Genomic DNA, 22,188 nt, shown 5'->3' with positions numbered 1-22,188 from the left:
CCCTGTCTCACCCCATCGGGAACCCCCCAGTGGGAGCCACCGGCTGGGGGCGTCGGCGTCGGTTTCGGGCCCGGGCACCAGCCCTGCCTTCGGGGACGTGGGAGGACACTGGCGCCCCGAAGGCCCGTCCCCACTGCCTGCTGCACATCCGTCTGCAGAGCTGACCCTCAGTGTACCGTGCGCTGTGTCCAGCCCGGGCTCTGCTGTCCCGGGAGCTTCCGTGTCCCGCGTATGTGTGCGGTGTGCCCCTTCCTCCCACTGTATGAATTCACTGAAAAGCCATAAAGGGGGCCTCCTGCCGGAGACTGCCCTTGGTTCCTCCCAGGAGCCCCCCGTGTCCCTCCGACTGGCTCCCCACAGAACACTTGTGAAGGGCTCACCTGCTGTCACCCCTCCCGCTCTCTCAGCCCCGTGTCACGAGGACGGATGCGTCCAGGGCTTCTGGCCGAGTCCCAGGAGGCGTCCGGGCTGGCCCTGCCCAAGCGGGCTCCTCCACCTGGATTTGACAGTCCAACTCCATCTCCATCCTGCGTGTGGACGGGGCAGTGGGGGGGACGCCACAGTTTCGGGGCACTGAGGAGACACCCAGGATTTTCGGGAGCAGCTAGTCAGCGGCTCAGGTTCCCATCCCCTCGGGCTTGACAGAACCAGCCCTGCTTCTGTAACACAGTGGGGTCAGGGCCGGGGGTGGCAATGCAGGGGGCGGGGGTGCACTGGAGAACGCAGTGGGTTAGGCTCTTCCCACCGTGCTCCCTCCTGCAGGCTGACAGCGCCCAAGAGTGGGTGGCCTGAGGCCTGCAGACCCCCCCAGCCAGGAGCACCCTGTGGTAGAGAACTGGGGGAGCAGAGCTGGGGGCTCTGTAGGTCCCACATCACTCTGTTGTACCAGGACGGGCATGTAAGCTCCCAGCCTGCAGCTCCTGGCCCCATGGGCACGGCCGAGGGCAGACAACTCATGGGAATAATGCCAGGAGGCCTCGGGCATGGCGACTGGTAAGCACGAGGAAGGAGAGAGACAAGAACGTGAGGAGGACAAGGCCGAAGGCGGCGAGGTGGGCTCTGCCCTTCACAAAGCACGACCTGTGAGCACGCAGGAGCCCCGGGGATCTTCGTGCTGGGGACCATCTCCGGCTGGGCTGGGAGCTTGGAGGAGTGGAGGGAAGACGTGTCTAGCCTCCCGCTGGCGCTCTCTGGGACCCTCCCACTCTCCACACCCACGGCAGACCGCGGTGCAGGCAAGAGTTGAGGGGCTCTGGCCTGGTGAGGTGGCAGAGCCGAGTGCATGGGTCTCTCCATCCAGCCCTCCTCAGCCATCAGGACTCGAGGAGGACCCTCTCCAAAGAAGCTTGACTGTTCTGCCCTGACTCCTCCCCATCTAAGGACTTGAGTTGCTGCTTTCCGAAATCCCAGGGATCTGAAAACTTCAAAACCAGTGGGGGGTGGGGGGGGGCAGACCCTAGCCTGCCTCAGGTCACCCCTGGAATGCATCGGCCCGGGCAGGAACCCTGCCTTTGTCTCCATAGGAAGGACACCTGTGTAGCTCCCACCCCCACGCCTCGCCCCCCACCTCCTCTGCTTGGCAATGCTCTCCACACCCCCCTTATGTGGACTCTGTTGTTCTTGTCTGATCTCTTGTCAAATTGTTATTTTGTAATGAGCTGCGTCTCCTTATTAAAGAAATGAGCTGAAAGAAACCTGGGGGTGGGGGGTGTCTCTAGTGTTTGCCAGGCTGCAGGGAGGGGGCAGGCAGGAACTGCCTCCTGAGGGTCTGCATGGCGGCCACGGGTGGGAGAGGGTTCGGAGAATCTGGCCTCGAGGCCAGCGCCTTCCTTCAGGGAAGCAGGACAAGGGGCCTGAGGCCTGTTCTCTTCTTGGGGATGCAGTCTGTGATGGGTGGTGGGGCACACATATCCTCATGACAACTTTCTGGGGTCAGGGCTGTGGTGCTGGGGGACATGGTCTGGGAGGCTGGGGGATCCTCGATTCCTTTCCCCGTGGGCCTGGGCTTGGGGAAACAGCCACCTTCTGAGCGCCAAGACACGGAAGCTGGGCCTGGGGAATGGAAGTTTGAAAAGTGAGAATTTCTTTCTTTTTTTTTTTTTTTTAAGATTTTATTCATTTATTTGACAGAGAGAGACACAGCAAGAGATGGAACACAAGCAGGGGGAGTGGGAGAGGGAGAAGTAGGCTCTCCACTGAGCAGGGAGCCCGATGTGGGGCTCGATCCCAGGACCCTGGGATCATGACCTGAGCCGAAGGCAGACGCTTAACGACTGAGCCACCCAGGTGCCCCGAAAAGTGAGAATTTCTACAAAGTCCTTGATCGCCCCATTGTAAATAGCTTTAAACGTCTTTGATTTCTGAGGCAAAGATGTTAGGGGCCAAGGAGGAAGCTTCAGAATTTTAAGGAAAGAGAAAGTAGGGCAGCAACTGTCCCCGTTGAGAGAGAAAAGAGGGAGAACTGGACTAAAACAAAAGCATTTATGTGGGGTCTTAGAATTGCAATTCAGGGTAACCAGCTTTGGGTAGCAACCCAATTGTGTCCCTTCAAGAGTAAAAGCTGGAGCTTTCTATCAGCAGACTGTGGAAGTATTAGGAAATGTACACAAGTTGTTTTCCAAAAACTATGATTGGAAGATACAATTACATTTTACAATTGGTTTTCCGAGTACGGTCGGTCACTAGGAAAACCTGCCGAGTGTCCAGTTGTTACGCGGAATGTGGAAGCAGCAGGCCTGTGTGCAGTCCTATGCCTCTGCCCAGTTCAGTAGCTCAGTTCCTGTTTTTAAAAACAGGATGAAGTGTCAGTCCCAGAATGGAGTCTCTTATGTTCAGGGGTTTTACCCAGGTTCACACCCCCAAGAACTGGAAAGGGTGAGGCTCCTTCCTCGGTTCCCTCTCCCGCCTGTGGACCTGTCTCCTGGAAGGCAGGGCAGATCTGGGCTTGCTGCTTTAGTTCCTGAGCAGGCAGGCTGGGTGGCCTGGTGAGGGGAGGGGCGGGAGACTGCTCAGCCCAGAGGCTGGGGATTTGTCCGCGGTGGGTCTCCTGGCTGAGCATGTGAGCTCTCCGCCGGGGGCTCCTGCCCTTTGCAGAGGGCTGGACCACAGGGCCGCCAGGGCATACTCGGACTCCGAACAAACACCTCACCAGGTCAAGCGGGGGATCCAGAAAGAGAAAGGACATTTGCGGTTTAGAAAGCCCTCACATCACACATGCTGCTTTGCCTCTGTTTCGGGCCCCGGGACAGGTCTGAACTCTTCAACCATGACGTCATGTGTGTTTGTTCTGTTGCTGCTTGGGCTACAAGCAGCTGGGTGACCGCAAGGGAAAAGCATCTTTCCTCCCTGTGCTTGCGCCAAGTCAGTGACCAGGGATTTCCGCTTGGCAGAGAACCCAGGGCTGAGTGAAGCCAGAGGCGGGCTTGCTGGAGGGAGAAACCAGACCCGAACCTTGGCTGAGCGAGGTCAGACCCGGCCACCCACCTGCCATCCCTGCCAGCAGGCCTGAGCAGCCTCCCCCGTGCACAGCTCCTTTGCTGGGAGTTCGGATTGAGCCTCTGATAACCCTCGCGTTAGCTGCCTTTGTAGCTGGAAGCTACTGAGCGGTTTCGGCTCTCGTGACCCACACAGTGGCCTCGTGAAGACCATCACATACATAGCAGAGGGCTAAGGGGGGATGCTGGGCCACCTGCAGGAGCCCGGGCTGCCACCTCTCCGGCCCTCTCCTGCCCGTGGGCATGAGCACATGCACGTGTCCATCCAGACCGGCTCCACACCTCTGTCACGAGCCTTGCTCTCTTCAAAGAAATCACCATATTCCTAGGCACTCAACACCGGGAATCTTGATTTCTTCCTACGGTTCTTTTGAACCTCCAATCTAGGCTTGTCCTTGGTCTGACTCCTGAGATCCTGCTCTCAGTGACAGTGATTCACTCGTGGTTGTTCCTGGGACAGAGGCAGGAGGGTGAGTCCCCCTCCCCGTAACATTGGGATGGGCTCCCCCAGATGGGAAATCCTATAAACCCCATTTCCTAAACTGTGGAGACACAGTCACAAAGTTAAAACACGGTTTTATTTACTCATTTATAAATATGGTTGTGTTTACAGGCATCATATAGATGTGAATATTATTATTCCCAAACTTTCAAACACAGAATACTTAATAATACTATATAGTAACAACCAGTAAAACAAAATCATTCATCTCAGGGTTGAAAGGCCACTCAAAATTGCATAAAAATACATTCAATTCACAAAGCGAATCTGGCTCCCCCTCCCTAAATGTCCCTATCCCACCCCAGGTGTATTTACAACGGACTGAAGTTAACCCATACAAGTCAGCTGAAAAAGTTACATCTGGTGCTTTAACTGTGGTGGAAGTAAGGTCGGGAGTGAAGAGTGAACTGAGTGGAGAAAAGACAAAATTCAACCCCTAAAATGGGAGAGGCATGAAGACCCCAGTGTGGTTCTTCTAAGCTCTTCTCACCCCTAACTGATCATGGTCAAGGCAGGGGAAGAATGGAGGGAGGGAAACCACGAAGCCAAAGCCGGAGTCTGAATGAGTCCAGTGAGAACAGGCTGTATATTCTCCAAGAGCAGGGGGTGCAAGGGTGAAACATGTTCCTTCCCTCCTCAGAGAGATGGTGGCCCTACCTGGGTGCCAGCTAGGTGGCAGGCCTAATCTTTCAAAGGCTCAAGGGACTCTAGCCAGAAGTGGAGTTATTTTGGATTGCTGCATCCTCCCAGAACCCTCTCCCACCCCTGCAGCCCGTCTCCTGGTGTTCTCTGCTTGAGCCTCTACGTCCTCCTTCCTCCAACCTCTCGTTATCTGGCCTTCTTCACCAGAGGACAGCTGGAATCTGTCCCAGGCTTCAGTGCGGTGGGAGGGAGGAAAGACAAGGTCAGATATGTTGAGGTGAGAGTCTAGTGAGCACAGGATCTGCACTCATCCTCAATTCTGGTATTCTGGTTCTTTGGGAACATCAGAGGCTCTAAGAGGCTCCCTGAAGTCAGTGTGCCTTTCCTGGATCTCCTCCTGCAAGGCAGCAATGGGCTGAAGTTTTTCCTGGCAAGACACTCTGTCTCTAGCTGGAAATAGTCAAACCTCTCAGGACAAAGACTGAGTAAGCTAGACATGGCTACCCATGGTCTCCCTGGCCAGGCTACGGACAAGTCAGACATGCCCACCATTCAAACCTCATCTCTGAAAGGCTATTAGCACGGCCAGGGGCCTTTGAAACTAGAAGAGGGGTGGTGGCAGTCATTGTTGGTGGATGGAACTGGAACAGGAATCATGGCTGCTGTGCGGACAACCTCCTATGTATCATCAGCTCCAAGTGAGAACAGCAGAGAACAAAGAATGGAGGGAGATGGGAGAGGAAGGGTGAACGGTATGTTTGTTTGTTTGGAAGGACATAAAAGCATCCTCATGTCATTTTAAGGGGACACCCAAGAAGTTTATTGGAAGCATGAGGGGGAAATTTGCAGGAGAAATAACAGAAAGGATCACTCTGGCAGATTCAGTCCAAAATGATAAGCAGATGGGACTGGAGAATGGCTCAGAGAGAAGGCCTTTGGGGGACTGGAAGGATAGGGGAAAAGCAAAAGATATGAATTAACAGAATAATACACTTGGATAAAATTGGTTCAAGAATACGCCAGCCTAGCAAATGTGCACGTGTATGCAGGCAGGTTAGAAGCAAGAGGCATCTCCCAATCGTTACACCTCTTCAGGTAAGATCAGATCATTCATCAATCCATCACTCACCAGTGGTGTCTGTCTTTGAACATACCCACTTCCCACGGTTCTTCCCAAGGAGGGGACACTGGGCTGCAAGCCACAGCTAGGTTCAATTTGGACCCTCACCACAAATCCCAAAGGAGAAGTGAATGCATCTCTTTTACCCTGCAGCTGCTAGCAGGCTAGTCGAGATTCTTGATTTGGTTTTTATCAGCCCCCAAAGACTACCTCCTCCCTGGTAGCTCTGGCAGTAACAGCGCCTGCGCCGCAGTGAAGTCGATCTGTTTTCCAATCTAATCAGAACACAAGCGATCAATAGCTGTCCTTGATAGGGTCTACTGCTCCCAAGCAATGTCGATACCCATTAGGGAAGCTGATTAAAATCTCCGCTCTGCTGGAGGCCAAGGGACCAGAGTACCAGTGACTAGCACTCATTTCCCTGCACGCAGCTCGACCTCTCAGTGACCCCCTCCTCTGGTGCTGGCAGCCTCCGCCCTGCTCTTCGTTCTGCCTCCTTCCCACCTTCCCACCTTCCCACCGCAGCTCACGGGCCACCTTCACTTTCAGGGTCTCTGTCCTTTCACTCCACTCACACCCAGTCCTGCAGGAGGCTTTTCAGAGCTGAGTGCTGTTCTATGCAATACGGCTGTGTGGACTTAGGGTCTATGACCTCTTTCTGCACTGGTAGTCTCCTCTGCAGACCTGCTTAAAGGAAGGATCATCCTCAACAGCACTAGAACCTCCTACTTCTGATAGTCCAGAATCCAGAGGGGCTCCACAGAACTAGAAGGTTGAGGTTTTCATTGAGGAAAATTCTCTTGCTGCTGTAGGGCAGACTTTAAGACTATGTGTAAGCTGGTGCTAAGCAGAAAGGCAATGTCTGCCCTTTGGACGTTAAGGGCCACGGAGACCACATTCGAGAGGGCTGAGGAAATCTATGAAGCAGCAGCTCTATTTCCTATTAAAACAACTTGTCCAAAGGCTGCCCGCAACAAATTGCTTTCTATCCATTTCCCCATGAGCTCCAATTTCCACCTCTGCAGGTTTTAATATTCTTACCAAGCTATTAGGAGGGAAAGCAATTGCAACACCATTCAATTACCCTCAATATTAAATTCACTTTCTAACAAGGATGAGAAGTCAACCTTGACGTGCTAATGTTAAACAGTTTGAATTCAGAAGAAAACAAGAGCTAAAATTCCGATTTTAAGAAATATTCTGGGGCGCCTGGGTGGCTCAGTTGTTAAGCGTCTGCCTTCGGCTCAGGTCATGATCCCAGGGTCCTGGGATCAAGTCCCACATCGGGCTCCCTGCTCGGCAGGAAGCCTGCTTCTCCCTCTCCCACTCCCCCTGCTTGTGTTCCTGCTCTCGCTATCTCTCTCTCTCTGTCAAATAAATAAAATCTTAAAAAAAAAAAGAGTTACACTTAAAAAAAAAAAAAATGTTCTGATCTTCCTAGGAATAGAAATTGTAAGCCTGGAAGGGATCTTAAGGACGATCCAGTCCAACTGCATTCTGCAGACAGGGAAGGTGACTTTCCCAAGGTCACGTGGCTAATAAGAGCTGGCCCTAGAACCCAGCTATTCTGACTCCTAGGGGCTTATCCCTTCCTCTTGCCTTTTTCTGCCCTCAAAGCTGCCTTGCTTATTGGGTGAGAGGACTCACATCCTTTGATGGGTTGTAACCTGCCTTAAAAATCAGCGTGGGGACCAAGATCTGCAGTTATAATTGGGCCTAGATTTGGGGCTGCTAACTCTGTGTCTAGAGTTAGGTGCGGTGCTAGCACGAACAGCGGCCCCTGGGAATGGCCAGGAGGGAAGGACCCCAGCCAGCGCCCAGGTAGGGTCACCTCAGTGTTAAGCTCCAGGGGAACCAGTGGCTCCCCCAGTGGGTTGGTACCAGGAATTCCCCCTGCCTAGTGGCTCAGTTGCTGAATCCTTTAGGCTTTCCCTTTTGTGGGGCAGAGCAGCCTGGAAGCTGAATAACTGGCAATCTTGTCAATAGCTCGTCTCTCATGTCCATGCTTCTCCTGCTGCAGGACTGCCAACGTGGTCAGGACGGAAACGCCGGCCTTCGTCCGAGGGGAGGCAGTCTGTCTGTCTGGGCTAGGGGAGGCTGCACTGGGGCCAGAAATCCAGACACCAAACCAAATGCGTGGCTTTGAGAGTTTCTTCTTCTCTCACCCCTGGCTCACTTAAAAGCCCTTGATATCAAAACAGTAGTTCACACACGTTTTTGTGGGATTCACAGGCTAATACACGGGGTTTCAGCCTTCTTGTTTCTGGGCAGAACTATCGAATAAGGACGTTTTGTTTTGGGCAGGAGAAGTACGTGGCCTCAGAGAGCAATAAATACATCCTGGTCTCAAACATGGGGTGGGAGATAGGAAGGCGCAGAAGAGAAGCGAACACATCCTGCAGTTGGACAGAAAAAGCCAGGGAGGTTCCAGGGCATATCAAGTGAGACTGCCCAACAGAGAATTTAGCGCACAGAACAAACCCAGGGCATGTCTATTCTTTAGATTCTTTAGAGGCAACACCCCAAGATTTGCATAACTCTGTTGCACTAGAGACTGGGACTGGGACTAGGGGTCATCATGCCCAAGAGCCATCTGGAAAAGAGTAAGCAGCCCTTGAAAGACAAATAGGCGAAGCAGTGAAACCTCAGCCAGAGAATCTCTGGAATGGCTGAATCATTACTCTCAAAGGTGTGGCTTGCTTTGAAAAATATCAAATAAATGAGAACAGAGGATATAAAGTTGTACCAAGAACCTTCTCATCCCCATTCTGATATTTCATGTAAAGACCCTAAAAATGACACAGCACAGCTGAGCCCCAAATTGTTGGCCAGACTGGCAGTACTCGTGCAGCTTGAGCTATCTGGGGTGCTCTTGGGAGTCCAAACCAGCAGGTGGAGGACAGGAGGTCTGTGGCCACTGAAGAGACCAACAGCACAAGAGGAGGGAGGCCTGTTGGCTGTTGGCACCCAGAGCGCGCGGCTGGTCATTAGGTCCTGGGGCTTCCAGTCAAAGCAACTGTGAAGAAAGGGTATTTTATTCTCCGGGAAGGGACCAGAATTCAGGGTCTATCTGTCTGGTAAAATTAATTGCATAAGAGAGGGTGCCTGCAATTACCTAGCATGGTTTACACTTTCATGATTTCTTGGCCATAGAATCCAATATTCCTGAGATTGAAAAGCTTGTGAATTTTTCATCACAAGGAAAACTTTCTGGCAAGAAAAGGCATCTTTAATGTGAAAAGGCTGTGGACGCAGCAGGCCACGACACCAGCCTGAGAGTTTACAGACGCTGTCCCACGGTTTTGAAAGGCACAAACAGATGAGGGAACTCTCGGTAACCCCTTTACCCGGTCTATCTAATGGGAGAGGGTCAAATGTTTTCCTAATAATTCAGTTTTCTTTTCCTGAGAAAGAGGCAGCAACCACCCCCATGCCTTGCCCAATATCCAGGATGTGCCAGGAGAATCAATTAGTCAACACCTTGTTTTGATTTTCCCTCTCCCTAGAATGAAGATGTTTATAGTGGAAGTGAGGAAACATTTTACTCTAATTTAGCCTTCCCTGAGAACTGAGCTGACAGTGCTCCCATGCTCATACAAAATCCTAATCAGTAGTAGCTTCTCTTGGAAAATGGTTGGAAACGGAAGAGAGAATTTTGGATATTCTAAAAATGGGGTCTTGCTAGGGGAGACATATTTCCTATTCTGGAATTAGGCTCTTGAATGATAAACTCTGGTTTAAAGAGCATGTAATGTTTCAGAGGGCCATGGAGAACTACATTGTCATTTTCGGGGAAGAGATTAAAAAATGGACAGAGGTAGTAGATGTTAAGAGAATGGACCACTCTAAGCACTGACTACCACAGCCAAATGAGGAGGACTTAAATGACCTGCACACTCAAAATAAACCCACCAAGGGAGAAAATGCCTATAAAGACCAAATACGTTTGGTATTACTATGGGGTCATCATCAAGGACTAACCGTTTCATTTTGTGCTAACGGAGTATCTGTCCAGGTTTGGGCATGATATTTTAAAAGGTTGTTTTTGTCCAGACGAGGACAGACGAGATGTGACAGGCAGGAGAAGTATGCTATGTGAGGAATGCCTTAAAGGACCGGGAAAACGCCAGTTGGAAGTAAGGTTAAGGGGAGGTGACCAACTACACAAGGGGCTGTCACATCAAAGGGCACTCTGGACCGTGTGGAGCACCCAGGGGCAGACCCTGACTCACCTTAGTAAAAGCTTTCTGCTTATTAGAGTCACCCACGTTTCGAGGAATAAATGCACGGCTACCTGACTGTGGGTCAGAGCTGGGGCAGTGGGGTGCATGACAACAGAAAGCTCAACCAAATGACCTCTGGGCTTTGCCACTCTAAGATTCCGTGACTCTCATCAATGGGTTGGGAGGATCTCATCACTTCAAACCTCTAATAAGAAGTCATTTCTCCTGTTGGCTTCTAAGAAAACAGACGTCTCTCCCCTAAATCTAGCCACTGGAAATAATCACATTCACCACCATTACCACAGCACGATCTATCTTCTATCTTCTTTGTCACAAGGTTGCAAGTGTCCCCAGATACTCTACTTACACCATATATGTCTTTCCGACCTGCTTCCACTCCCTGGTCCGCCTCCCACCCATCCACCCTCCCCAGCTCTCATGCCTCCTTACAAGGACTTCCTTTCTCATTAGGAGCAGGTGCCAGAGTGAAGAGAGGAAAACAAGGTCAAAAGGAGGTGAGGCAGAATGGGGTGTTCAGAGCCCAGATTTTCTAATAAAGAAAATCACTGTGTAGGGAAAACAAGTGGGAGGTGAGAACAGCGGGCTGGCACTTATGCCAGGGTCTGGCTTTTCGGCAAGAGGGCCCGTGGTGCCGCCAAGGCAATTCTTCTGGTCTCCAGAGCGCCCCAGGAGAAATGATTTTCCATAATGGCCAAAGACAAGTGAGGTCAGATGCTCTGTTCTAGCTTTTACACCATGTGGTAAGGTGGTGGAGGGGAGACAGAAAGGAAAATAGAAGGATAGAAAGGAAAGGAATAAAGGAAGCCAGGGTCATCTGAGCCCCGGGGAAGAGGGCCAGGCATGAAGGAAGAATAGGAATTAAGACTAATCAGGGATGTTACTGGGTTGTTGATAGAAAAAGTAACAGTAACACCAGCAAGGAGTCAGAGAAAAGTCAGTTCCTGAGAGGTGCAGACTAGCAGAGACCTTCAATGCAGAGTCATTGTCACCTTGGAATCTAATGGAAACATAGCTCTAGAGGCCTTCCGATGATTATGCCAACATCCTGTTTCTCTTGGCATCCCAGACAGGATCCTGGAATGGCCACCGTAAGACTCACCTATATCAGAGGACACTGGGTCAGTGGAAAAGGCTGTGGGGTACTGGTTTGGCTAGAGGCCTTACATGTTTGGACCAAATCCAATGTGGACAAGTAGCTGAGCAGCAGGAAGCTGGGGTCCACAGCTGAGCCTGGTGTATTCCCCAAGGCCTTCTCCAGATGGCTCGAATGATCACAATCATGCTTCAATTAAAAATGTCATAAAACTCAGGGGGTGGGGGGCATGGGAGGAACAGGGCACTGAGAGTGCAGAGGAAATGTACAGTGCAGAGGAGGTGACCGGAGGAGGGTCAGAAAGACGTTGTCCTTCCACCAAAACATTCACTTCTTTTGGCTGGAAGGCAATGGCCGCAGAAGAGGGGTGGGGGCAGCACATCCTGCCCTTTCCCTCCTAAATGGGGAGCCTAGTCTATTTGGATAGTTTGCTGATGACTCTGATGAGGGCACCGTTTTCATCTTTCAGCCTCTGGTTGTCGGATTTCAGTTCTGTTAACACCTGTAGGGTGACAGAGGGAAAGGTGTGTTAGAGCTTAGCATCATCACCTCCTTACCCTCCCTGACCAGGCCGGGCCAGGCCAGCCCCGTGAGCAAGGCGTTCTGAGGCAGCTTATGCAGTGGACTGTCCCTACCCTTTCTCTCAGGGATGAAAGTCCCCTGACTCTTCCTATTTGTTGAGTTGGTAATGTTCATATTTAGGGAGACCACAGCACCTCCATCTTTTGAACTAGCATATTTAGCAATAACGTCTTATTTCACGTTCCACACCATGTATCCTTTCATCCTTCTGAGTCAGTAACTGTTTATAATTGTTCCAGCCCTTGAACTCACTTCTAGTCTGGAGAAATTAAGGAGAGTGCCAAAGTGAGCTGGTGAGGTCACAGAGGAGAAACTGAGAAAGCAGTACTGGGTCAACTAAAAGAGTTAAGGACAGACACTGCTTCACATCCCATCAAAAACAGGAATGCAGGGGAAAGCGGCACAACTCGGCTGTCACACCCACAAGATGATTTAAGATCCTCCTAGTGCGTTCTGTGATAAAATCCACCTAAATTCCTGCTGGTCATACTACATGTATCCACTTTCAACCACTAAAACCCAGGGAGTTTACGGATTCAGTCACTGCATGGCTGTGACGCACAGTGAGCACTAGGCATGTATTTAATTCTCACCCCGAGCTCCCTGTGGGTAGCTATCATGGGATACTAGGGGGCCTTAGCAGCAGTTTTAGGGGATAGTGTTACAAATCCAGGAAATAGGTGCTTTGGGGAACGGGGGAATAGAGATTTCAATTCTATCAGTTCTGCCATCTTGGAACACGACACATAGTGCTGGTCAACATGCAAACAAGGGAAAACCTGCAGCCCAAGCCCTAGTCCGGATAGCCAAGTCTTTATATGCGAACAGGCACACTGACTGGTGTGCTGTGCATCTAAAAAACCATGATGGGACGTTGCTGAGGGGATAGTTTATATGTGGGCCCTGCTGGCAGTTTAGGGAGACTTAGGTTAGAGGGAAAGTACATCTTCACCATGAAGGCTACAGAAATCTCATCTCTTCAATGCAAACGTTCTTTGATTTTTTTAGTCATCAAACCTACAGGACTCCAACAGCAGGTGAGGTCGCCATTAAAGGATGGCCTGGGCTCGGAGGTCACGAGGCCTGTTTAATTCTGGTTCGGGCTCTGCTATTAACCCCTTGTGGGATCTAACTGTACCTTAAGAACAGAATTTTTGTTTCCTTAATCTCTTATGGAGGATGTAGATTATACAAATATATATGTGTATGCACACATATATGCATCACAGAGACATAAGGGATTTGTACTAAGGGAACAAAAAGAAAATAGTCTTGAACATCCATACTGTGGAAGGCACTGTATTAGAGGTTCTCACTCCCATGGTCTCATTAGCACCTCATGAGTCTGTGAAACAGTTGTTATCCTTATGTTTACAAATGAGGAAATGAAGACTTTCATAACCAGTCCAAAGTACCCAGCTATTAAATGGCAAAGCTGATATTGAGCCCATGTGTGCCTGATACAACAGAGGTTGTGTGGGGCTGGAAAAAAAAACAGAAGTCCAGAATCTCAGCACTGTCATTGTCATGAACAATCTCTATTACTTTAAGCAAATCACTCAATTTGTCTGGGCTCCCATTTTTGTATCTAAAGAAGAATCATCATCTCTGCCCTGGTCGCTCATCAAGTCGGGACTCTGTGAGGGCCCCAGGAGGTATCGGATGTGGAAGTGTGATGACGTACATAATATGCTCTGCAATACTCAGGATTCTCACGACCACTGTGAGTTCTCCCATGAATGTGGGATGGTGAGTAGGTAATCTACAAATTTTACTAAAAAGATTTTAATCCAGATAGTATCAAAATAAAGTTTTGGTCCTTTAATCCTGCCTCTCCTACCTCCAACCTAATCAAAGCTGTTCTGGCTGCTCTCTTTCGTGCCTCTATCCCCGTGGCCTTGACTACCAGAAGTGTGCGCTCAGAAACTCAGTCCAAGATGAGTTTTAGAAAAAGTCAGCCAGGATGGCCCCGCAGTGCTTCACTGTCCCATCTGCTCTCCAATGCCCCATGCTGGGTCCCACAGCCAGCCTGGGTATCAGTGAGACTCTGAACGTTGTAGTTCTGTAATAGGATTCCATAGGCAGGGAAGAAGCTATCTATGTCATTGGATTTTATTTCCGGGCCAGCAGCTCATCAAATCAGAACTGATTTTTAAATGTACAAACAACTCGTTGAGCTTTGATGATTTATTTCCACATTAAGAACTCAATTCTTTGAAGAAAAAAAAAATTGGACAAGGCAATTTCCCAGCCGCAATATACTACAACTGACATCTTAAGGGAGTGTCAAAAAGTACAAGAAGTGGAATGTAGAAATCAAGGGGGAAAACAGTCTCATAAACTTGACTCTCAAAAGAGAGAGGAGGAAATGAACAGTGTTATCTGATATTCACTTCAAGTTAAAGAATGATTAAATAAGAACACATGTGGAAACACTACAGAAGTATGAGGTTTAACAAAGCTTTATCATTTCAACCCCCTGGAGGTCAGCTTTCTTAACTTCTAAATTTCCAGTTCACCACAGTGTGATGTTAAGGTATCTTGGACAAATAAAATTTAAGTGCATGTTTTCCCAAACATGACTTCGTCCAGCCTTTGATGAGGAATGTGTTGAAGAGGGAGAGGATCTGAGGGTCTTGAAGCTGTGGAGACCCAGGAAGGACAAGGCCAGCCGCAGGGTGATGGGGGCTCAGGATGAGTCTTGCCTAGGCTGCTTTGCTTCTGACTACTTGGGAAGTGGGGAGGGGGTCCCATTGCTTATATATTCTGTTGGAAGTGGGTTGCACGACACACTGAGATAAGATGATTTCTCTAGGGGATTATTTAAAAACAAAACAAAAACAAAAAGGCAGGGCAAACTCTCTTGGCCACACTGTCAGTTTGGCTTAGTTATCGCATCTTTCCTTCTGGTAGGGGTCAGCATTTTCTGTAAAGGGCCAGATAATAAATATCAAGCCATGTGGTCTCTGTTCCAACTAATCGACTCTGCTCTTGTGGCATAAAAGTACTTAGGAACATAATGATAGTATGTAAACAAATGAGCATGGCTCAGTTCCAATAAAACTTTATTTTTGGACATCAAGATTTGATTCCATATATTTTCATGTGTCACAAAATATTCTTCTTTTGATTTTTTTCCCCCAACTATTTGTATGGCTCATGGGCCATACTGACGGGCCATAGGTTGCTGATCTATTACAGCAGGTCATATGCTATGCAATGGTTTCTTTACAGGGGCAAAATCTTTTGGTAGGTAAATGGCTGTTTGGGAAGTCAAGAGTGCGGAGAAAGCAGAATGCTGTCCTTCATCCCTCAGCTGCAATGGTGGGGGCACACTGTTGTCGTTCAATAGGTTCTTCTTGCACCCGTTTAGGCCATATGCTTAACAAATGGCTGAAACTCTGTGCCAAATATGCAGGCAGCTAATATCACAGTGGCTGAGTGCTTGCTCTGGAACCTGACATATTTGGATTGAATTTTGGTTGTACCACTTACTCCCTGAATGACCTTGGACAGGTTACTTAATCTGTAACTCATTTTTTCCCATATGTTAAAATGATTGTTCTGGGGAATAGGTGAGAAAAAGCATATACGGTACTGTGCACAGGCCTTAATAAATGACAACCGTTACCTTAGTTACTAACTACCGAAAGCACAAGATCTAGTTTTGCTCTATATCCTATACTATCTTGCACAAAGAGGGAAACGAAAAATAACTGGGACATCTTCTGTGGGTCCCTAGTTCACCCCTGTCAAATTTTCCAGTAACCCTGAGGCTCACTGTAAAGCATGGAGTTTGGACCTAACATGGCACTCAAGCAGTGGGGTAACGAAGCTGCTTGGTGCCAGGCTGTGGTACTGCTTCCCTTTTAATCTCCCTTCTGTGTGTGACAGCATCTACAGCAGGGTATCAGCTCAGCCCTCACGGTGATCTGGGCGCTTCAGATCTAGCGGGCATTAGTTGCCAGCTACTGATCCTGAAGGCACAAGCAAATAGGCAGAGAAAAGAACAGGCATTGGTCAGGACTAATTAGATTGTTGCTGGAAATTAAAAACTCATTTCAGAGAGTGAAACTGCTCAGCAGTGGTGACCCCATCACACTACTGTGGGATGGGAAAACAAGTTATCTGTGAGCTTGTCTTTCAGACCTACATCCAGGGAAAGGCTCCAGTTTACCAACCATATTTTTCGGTTCTCAGTTGAGAATAAATCCTTGCTCTCTGCTCCAATGACTGTCATCTCCTTTGCAAAGCTAGCCCCATTAGGGAAGGTCTGGCTTCCCTAATGTGTGAAGGTCTCATTTATCCAGGCTGTGTTCTGCCTCACAGCCCACACACTGGCTAGGGGTGGGGGTGAGGGGGCACATCCCTAGGGCCCAGAGATTTGTGACAGGGATGAGAGTGATGCCTCCCAAGGAGGGGGAAGGATGCAAAGATAACTGCAGAAGGGAGGCAGAGAATAGCCAAATTCTACTCAAATGGTGGGATGGACAGTGTTGTTGCTGGTGGTGGAGCTCTAGCATTCAGCGCTAGTCGTCCCCATCTAGCATGCTGTTAGGTGTGGAAGACTTAGTTCTGTCTGGTGTGCAAAGGGCCATTTTCAACCCTGGTTTCACAGAAGAATCGACAGGGGAAGTCTGAAAAAATATTGATGCCTGGGTCTCAGCTCAGACTACTGATTTGGGGGGTTGGGGGATGGGGTGGGCCCAGGCACTATATACATTAAAAGCTCCCAGCCAGGGTTGAGAACCCCTGCCCTTGGTTACCCCAGGCCCAACAACAATTTGGAGTCCAGGACCAGCCCCAACTGCTCCAGCAACCAGGTTGCACTTGGGTTGCTGCTGACTGAGAAAGCTCAATCTCAGTTTGGCAATGACGCCACCAAAGAAATTTGCACATTCACAGGTGCATGCGTACGTCTATGTACCACTATGTGTAGCCGAGTGAGCAAATCTGTATTTGGCCTCCAGGGGAGGAGAAGGTGATGTGGTGATCTTACCAAATAGACCACCAGCCCAGGCAAGGACTCCCCTACTGCCTCCCTTGACCTAGGCTGTTATGTCTCACTCTGTGGTCTCAGTCCTGGCTCTTTCCATTTGCAGATGACCGACATTTATAGGCACCCACATACTGTGGCTCTGATGGAGGGGCATGAGCACAGGGCTTCTGGGTCCAACAAGAAGAGTGAACATGCCTGGAGTGGTGGAGGAGGGAAGTGAGGTGGAGAAGAGGGGCAAGAACTAGAGTTCCTGGGTTTCCGAGGACTCGACGGACTCCGAGAGTCTGGCCACAACTCGGGTCAGGGCCCTGTTCTCAGCCTGCAGTTGCTCGTTCATCTGCTTCAAGGTTTGAATCTGTTTTAGCTGGTGGAGGTTCTGTAGAGAGTGAAACATGGAGGGGACATACAGACAAGAGAGAGAGAGACAAGACAGACCAGAAGAGATAAAAGTAGGACAAAGAAATCACGTGACTTTTTGTTTTTGTTTTTAGTTGGCATGCAAGAAAGGAAATGAGAAAGGCAGGAGTAATGGTGCAGGATGAGGGGAGGGAGAAGGGAGAAAAGCACCAACGAGGGGGAGAGCCGGGCCTACGATTCTTGGCTAAGGTCTAACTATGCTGCAGGTCAGCCATGTGAATACAACCACCACGCTCTCAAATAGCACATGTGGATCGCTTTTGAGAATGACAGCCCACTGTGTGGCTTGGGGCCTTCTGAACTGATTTAGCATAGTTGAGCCATAGCCTCAGGGGCCCTTCTTCATCATCAATGGGTCCTGGAGTTGAGGACTCTGTGTGTTCCTAAATCCAGCTAAGGCCCTTTTCTCTCTCCCTCCTCTCATCTTGCACCATACTTGGCCCCCTACTCCTAATTGTTTTTTTTTTTTCTGGGTCCTTCTCTTACTTCATATTTTAAAAAAGTGAAACAAGGAAAATAAAAGAGGGGCCTGTTGTTTAAGTATCTTCTGTACGAGGCATGTACTGTTTAGAATGTTGAAGGGGCACATACAAGATCAGAGACTGGCAGCTGTCTGCACGGTCCTCTAACCTGTTTTGTAGGATGCTTCATTAACCCTGCTAGTTCTCCACTGCAGTCCAGATGCTTGTTCCAGGATCCAAGAACTGCTAACCTGCCCTTGACCTGCTATAGGACTACCTGCATCATGAAATTCACAGCTAACTGTGCTCTCTTTGTCCCAGCTCATAAAGAGGCGGGCAGCTGCCTGGAGGTGTTCACATACAGACTCATACTATGAAAATTACAGCTGTGCACAACAGTTGGAGAAATCATAAATGTCCAAGATAATGGAATTGGTTGGGCTGATGTACTAGTTCAGACCTCACTATTTGTTAAGTATTACAAATGGGACAGAATATCCAGTCCACAGATATTCTTCCTAATACCTCATAGCCCATAAAGGACCTAAAGACTTCAATAAATGGCATTATATCACAGGTCTGCTTACGGTTACTATCCTTGCCTAAGTAGTCGCCTGTACTGACCTATAACCGAGCTCTCTGGGAGGAGGAAAAGGATTTTATTATGCAAATGGGGCTTCAGAGAGGAAGATGAAAAATCCTGTGGATTACAGTGATGACAAACCAGAAAGTCTCTCATGTCCACATGGATGTGAGGGACAGAAATGAAGGATTAGTGGAGTTATAGTTGGAAGCGAAGAAGCAAGAAAATGAAAGGCAGCATGAAGGGGAAAAAACAGTGAAAAGGAAAAACAAGCAGAGACAAACTGCTGAATATCTCTTTCCCCAAAGAGGGAGAATGAGCACCTTGGAAAAAAGGCAGAGCAGCCCAACACTTCCATGTAGCCATTGAAGGGTAAGGACCAGGAAATGCTCCTTACCCTCTGTAAGCATCTCGGCCATGGAGAGGACTGAGATCAGAGGAGATCATGGTGCAGCATATGGAAATATTTAAAGAAATGGGCAGGGACCAAACATAAGAACCAATGGAAAGTCCCTGGCTCTCACCCTTCTTTGGTGTTGACATTGGACCAAAGCTTTCAACATAATCATTGTCACTATATGAAGTGGTCCTTGCCTCCTAGGGAGTAATATTAAAGACACGAACTATGAAAATGATTCAATCTAACATGTGAGTACAAGCAGATCGAGGTGGAAGAATTTGGAAGTTATGAGCATGAGGGAGAGAGGCAGGAAACAATCTGGTGGAATGTTCCATAGGAAATAGTACTGAAAACAAGGCACAGCAAGATGGAGGGGAGGGCAGGGCACAGAGCAGGGTGGGCAAGGGCAGGATCAGGAGTGGTATTTCCAGAGTAAGTAAAAATAAAAATTCCAAGAGCAATCTAAAAGGGGAGTGGCTGCTGGGCCCCTCATGCAAGGACCTGGGAGAGGCAGGGAGAAGGTCTGGGAAGGAGGCCAATGCTGAATGGAGGATGCAGTAGAAACGTCATCAGGTCTGATGGGGGCAAGACCCAGTGCAGCCTCACACAGCTCACGCTGACATGCATGTCTGTCAGAGGCTGGCACACCATCCTACTCCAATCCAGGATCTGAGTGCAGTCTGTCCTGGGGAGAACTCATAAATACTTACCTTTCTTGTAAGGCCAGAAAGACACAACCCATGTCACAAGCACAGGGCCCCACGTACATCTGGGCGAGCCCATCTCAGGGTTCCCCATTTCATCTGACCTTTGCACTTTATTTGCCAGAATCAGAAAAACAGGCACCAGAGTCACTTTCTGTCCTTGAGCACCTACTGGATCTTCGGAGTTCACTGGAGGTCAAACTTCAACCTGCTCCCTACTGATTGCTCCAAGAGGTTTGAGCATCTGTATAAACCAAATATGCAGCAGGCACGGGGGCTAACTGGCCCTTAATTCTACTGGGTCCCAGATTCAATAAGACAGTTACCTGTGCAGTGGACTGGCTGCCTAGAACAGAGATTTTGACCACTGATCATTCCCAAGATGTTGATTACCACAAACTGTAGCCTGGATGAAGAAGGACTTGAAAGCTACCTGAGCAGCTTCTTAGACTCCTTTAAGGCCAGTGAGATCAATTTTATGATGTCTGTATCTATATATCTGAAGTTTTTGCCTATCTCAAGGTTCAGACACAAACGAAGTTGGCGTTGGCTACGAGTTTGTATGTTCCTTCCCCTTTGTCCTCTAGGGGGAGCTGGATGATTCGTAAACCTGGTATTGGGCTTTATCTGAGCAAAGGGTGTTTAGGGGCTTTAGAACTTGCAGGTGTTTCTTCTCCAAATGGCTTTGCAATTGGTAATGGAGAATAATGGCAACTGACTGCGTCCGTTTTTTAACGAAAATAAAAACAACAAAAAACAGTTTCAAATTGGTGTACCTATTTTTTGAGGTCTAAACAGCCAGGATCTGGCTCCATTTGATAATTTAAACATTTGCAAACACCTTCATGTATTATGATCTCTACCGAGGAAAGAAAGGAACTCATGACCTAGTTTAGGAAATCCTAGCCTGGCAGGATAGGGAGAAAGAAATATGTAAGCCTGTCTCAAACCATAGAACTGAGAGCAACTGGAACCAGTGAAGGGGCTCTCATGCCTGGCAATTTAGGATTGGAATGGAAATAAAGAAGGACCTCAACTGCTCCACTTGGAGACTTTCTGGGTCTTTGTGTGAGGGCCTGGGCAGACGTGGTGCAGAGTTCCATGACTAGTGGGTCTGGGCTGGCTTTGAGCTCCTGGGTACTCATTAGAAGGCACCAGCTTTGGCCTCATTTACGTGCTCCTGATCAGCATTTAGGCTATTCCTTAAGGAGCATCACTGACAGCTGCTGAACAGCAGAGTACAGATGGTATCACTCAAGGGGTTTCAGAAATGGAGGAGGCCCCAGTGCAACCAAGAGCTGTGGATATTCATTCATCAAGAACTGTTTAGCTCTACTAACATACTTCTCTAAATGACAGAAAATACTTCTGTGCAGTAGGTGAGGTGGATCTGGAAAAACCAGAAGATGGAGAAGCTAAGGGTGTTGGGTCATCCTGTTTTTATCGTAGGAGAATCAACCATTAATTATTTCTACGCTTGCTGTTTTACATCAACTTGAAAGATATAAGTGCCACTTTTTGGAGATATAAGTAGTATTGCTTAAAATTCTATGTGAATGCGATCAGTTATGGCCTTGGAATGGTGACTATAGAACTCAAGGGCAGGGCACATCTCCCTCATTCTGGAATTATATAAAGAGTAACAGGACTATGAGCACTGGATCTTGTGTAAACTTGGACCTTGTCAGGTCCTGAGAAGTTTTTTTTAAGTAAATAACTATATATCTTTTTGGCCATTGTAATAATAAATGTCTCTCCTAAAGTGCTCTAATTGCATATTAGGGATGCTTGTTCAGAGCAAGAGCCCTGGAGATCTGCCTCTACCCCAGTGCTTCTGGTTTGCAGGTAAAGAAACCAGAGTTTCACCAGATGAATGCTTTGTATCATACATCTGGTAAAATAAGATCCTTGAAGGAAAAAAAAAGTCTGAAGCTGAGCAAGCGCTAGGTGATTATGGGCATGTGGCATCATGCACTTGCAGGGCTCAGATGCTCCACATCATCCCCAGGTGGCTACCCCGAGCAGCTCTATGTTCCCTACTGCTCTGCAGGCCTCTTCCACAGCAGGGAATTGACTCTTCTGGGTCGACTGCCAGTTCTCAGCACTCAAAGCTGCTGCCTAGGATGGCAGTTGTTCATTAAAGTGGCTAATGGAGATGCTGGTCATTGCAGGGCATGGTGAAGGGAGAGAGGAAAGCAGTGAGCCGTGAGGTGTAACTGGTGGCATGAGCTGATTCTAGTGGGCGAGTACCGAATATTACTGAGTATTTCAGGTGAAATGGGCTGGGGCAGGAAATCGATGTGTGAATTAATCTGCATTCTGCTGCAGAATGACTCAAACTGTGTTCCTTCCAGTGAAGGGCTGAGACAGGGAGGCGCACCAGGCAGGAAAGTCTCTGGTCGCCTTCAGGCTTCCCCAGGCACCTCATGTGAGGCCTGCAGAGCTGGGACCCTTGTTTTAGGGTTTCCATCCAGCCCCTGAGGGTGAAACTACTGCTTGGAAAATCTTAGAAGTTCAACTTAGGTTTGTCTCCAGTCTGCAGATACCTCCCCCCTCCCCCCACTTAAACCAGAGGCAGCACTGGTTCCCAGAAGGGCTGCCAGGTGCCCAGAGGGGATGCTGTGTGATCTGAGAGGGCCTATGAAATGGCTGAGGAGAGATGCTCGGCTCCTCTTCACACATCCTTTCTTCTTGAGGGGGTGGAGTGTGTGGTGAAATCCGGAGGGGTGGGCCTAGGCTCAATCACCCAGTCCTGGCAGGCATTTGGGGAACAAAGAGAGAAAGGAGATCTTTCCATACCTTCATCTCCTCCTCCATCTCTGACATTTTCCGCTCCAAGGCTCGCTTCTCCTGTTGAGAAACAAGGAGACTGTTGAACATCTACTGGGTTTAGAAGGGAGTCAAAATGCTGCCTCCCGGTTGACGTGTGATCAGCAGCGCCACCTCT

At 48.9% G+C, this 22,188-nt stretch overlaps 1 protein-coding gene across 2 annotated transcripts in view; it reads right to left on the bottom strand.

Moving 5' to 3' along the window:
- Positions 1-4,053: 4,053 nt before the first annotated feature.
- The window catches only part of LOC144378700 (protein phosphatase 1 regulatory subunit 12B-like), a 46,316-nt gene continuing 28,181 nt past the window's right edge, over positions 4,054-22,188 (bottom strand). The window contains exons 6-7 of one of the 2 annotated variants that reach the window (XM_036117169.2): positions 22,041-22,091; positions 4,054-11,597 (exon numbers count right to left, since the gene is read on the bottom strand). In XM_036117169.2, coding sequence (XP_035973062.1) covers positions 11,511-11,597; positions 22,041-22,091 — 138 coding nt within the window. In that variant the 3' untranslated portion in view covers positions 4,054-11,510. Of the gene's footprint in view, positions 11,598-16,430; positions 17,053-22,040; positions 22,092-22,188 lie in introns of those variants that run through there. The other variant, XM_078078272.1, reaches the window with a different exon arrangement.

The sequence above is a fragment of the Halichoerus grypus genome, chromosome 7 (genome assembly GCF_964656455.1).
Source record: "Halichoerus grypus chromosome 7, mHalGry1.hap1.1, whole genome shotgun sequence".
In the NCBI taxonomy this organism is placed as follows: Eukaryota; Metazoa; Chordata; class Mammalia; order Carnivora; family Phocidae; genus Halichoerus; species Halichoerus grypus.
The sequence above is the reverse complement of the archived record's forward strand: the minus strand, read 5'-3'. Positions and strand labels throughout refer to the sequence as shown.